The sequence below is a fragment of the Pteropus alecto genome, unplaced genomic scaffold (assembly GCF_000325575.1).
Source record: "Pteropus alecto unplaced genomic scaffold, ASM32557v1 scaffold157, whole genome shotgun sequence".
NCBI classification, from domain to species: Eukaryota; Metazoa; Chordata; class Mammalia; order Chiroptera; family Pteropodidae; genus Pteropus; species Pteropus alecto.
Window position 1 is genome coordinate 151,215 of NW_006440626.1, and position 1,248 is coordinate 152,462.

The window sequence follows — 1,248 nt, forward strand, 5'->3', positions numbered from 1 at the left end:
CTCGGGCCGGGCTTGGGGACTCCCGGCCGACCGACGGTCCTTGGCCAGACCGCAGGCCCGTGTGCGCTGCGGACGGTGGCCGGGGTCTCCGGGCTCGTCCCTGCAGGGGCCAGTGTGTGCCGCGGAGCTCTAGACCGGGCGCCGGCACCGATCTCGGGGTCGTCGGCAGCCGCGGGCTTTCCCCCGGGACAGGGCGCGTGCCGGGGCTCTCCTGCAGGCGGCTTTCCGGACACCTCGGGCCCCGTGGAGCGAGGGGTGCGGTGCCCAATGGGGTGGGGGTGTGGGGTGCACGGGATCTGGTGAAGTGGAGGGGGCAGCGCACTGGACCCAGAGGTGGAGAGGTTGCACAAGGTGCCTTGCTGCGGGGATCCTCCCGGTGCCCGGGAGCTGTGGAATGGGCGAGGGCACAGTGCCCGGAGCCGCTGCCCAGCTCCAAGCTCGCTCTCTTCCTTCCCCAAAGAAACAACTTCCTGCTCACCCCGGCCCAGGACGCAGGAGTTGCGGGGAGCAGTTCTAGGCCGCAGTTGGCCCTCGGAGCCAGACGACTACACTGCTGCCCCCAGGCCACGCTGTTCTTTCCCGAGTCCATCCCTGGGGTCGCCACCGGCCAGGCTCCAGGGTCCAGACACAAGTTACAGTGCCAAGGAGGCTGCAGCAGCTTTTCCTGCCGACTCCGCAGCGGCACCTGAGTGGTTTCCCCGCAGAGGGGCCTGCCTGGGCCTCGGGCGCTAGGGGACACTTACACGGGGTCACTGTTCCGGGACCCCACCCCCTGCCAGGGCATGCCCTCGCTCAGATGGGCCTGGCTGGCTCCAGACGCCCAGGATGGGTGCCTGAGAGAAAGGAGGCCTCCTGGGCTCCATCCCAATGTCTCTCTGTGCCTGTCTCCCCCCCCACCCCCCAAGCCAGCCTTGGCATTCTAACCAGTGTCCCTTGACGTCACATCTCGCCATTTCTGTTAACCAATTGAAACTTGCCCGTTGTCATAAAAATATATATACTTTTGATGCCATTGGTAAATTCAAAAGTTCCTCGTGTGCCCTGCTTCCCAGGAAACTCCATTCCAGTTGGGGGCAAAGCTGGGCCCGGGCAGCTGGAGCAGCTCAGTCGGGGCCTCTGCTGCCCACTCATCATCGCTTTAGAGTTTCCCTCGGCCCCCATGACCTTGGCCTTGAATTGTGCTGGACACCCACCCACCCCCACACACACCACTGCCACCACTCTATGACATACACGATTTTGGGGGGA

The 1,248-nt window shown here is 65.0% G+C and overlaps 1 protein-coding gene across 3 annotated transcripts in view; it reads right to left on the reverse strand.

The window, feature by feature from the left end:
* The window catches only part of LOC107196057, a 38,832-nt gene extending 37,584 nt beyond the window's left edge, over positions 1-1,248 (reverse strand). The window contains exon 1 of one of the 3 annotated variants that reach the window (XR_003047930.1): positions 479-904. Coding sequence is in view for 1 of the 3 variants with exons in the window: in XM_025050573.1 (XP_024906341.1) it covers positions 479-589 (111 nt within the window). In the remaining 2 variants the exon portion in view is untranslated. Of the gene's footprint in view, positions 1-478 lie in introns of all 3 variants that reach the window. The other 2 variants (XR_003047921.1, XM_025050573.1) reach the window with 2 other exon arrangements.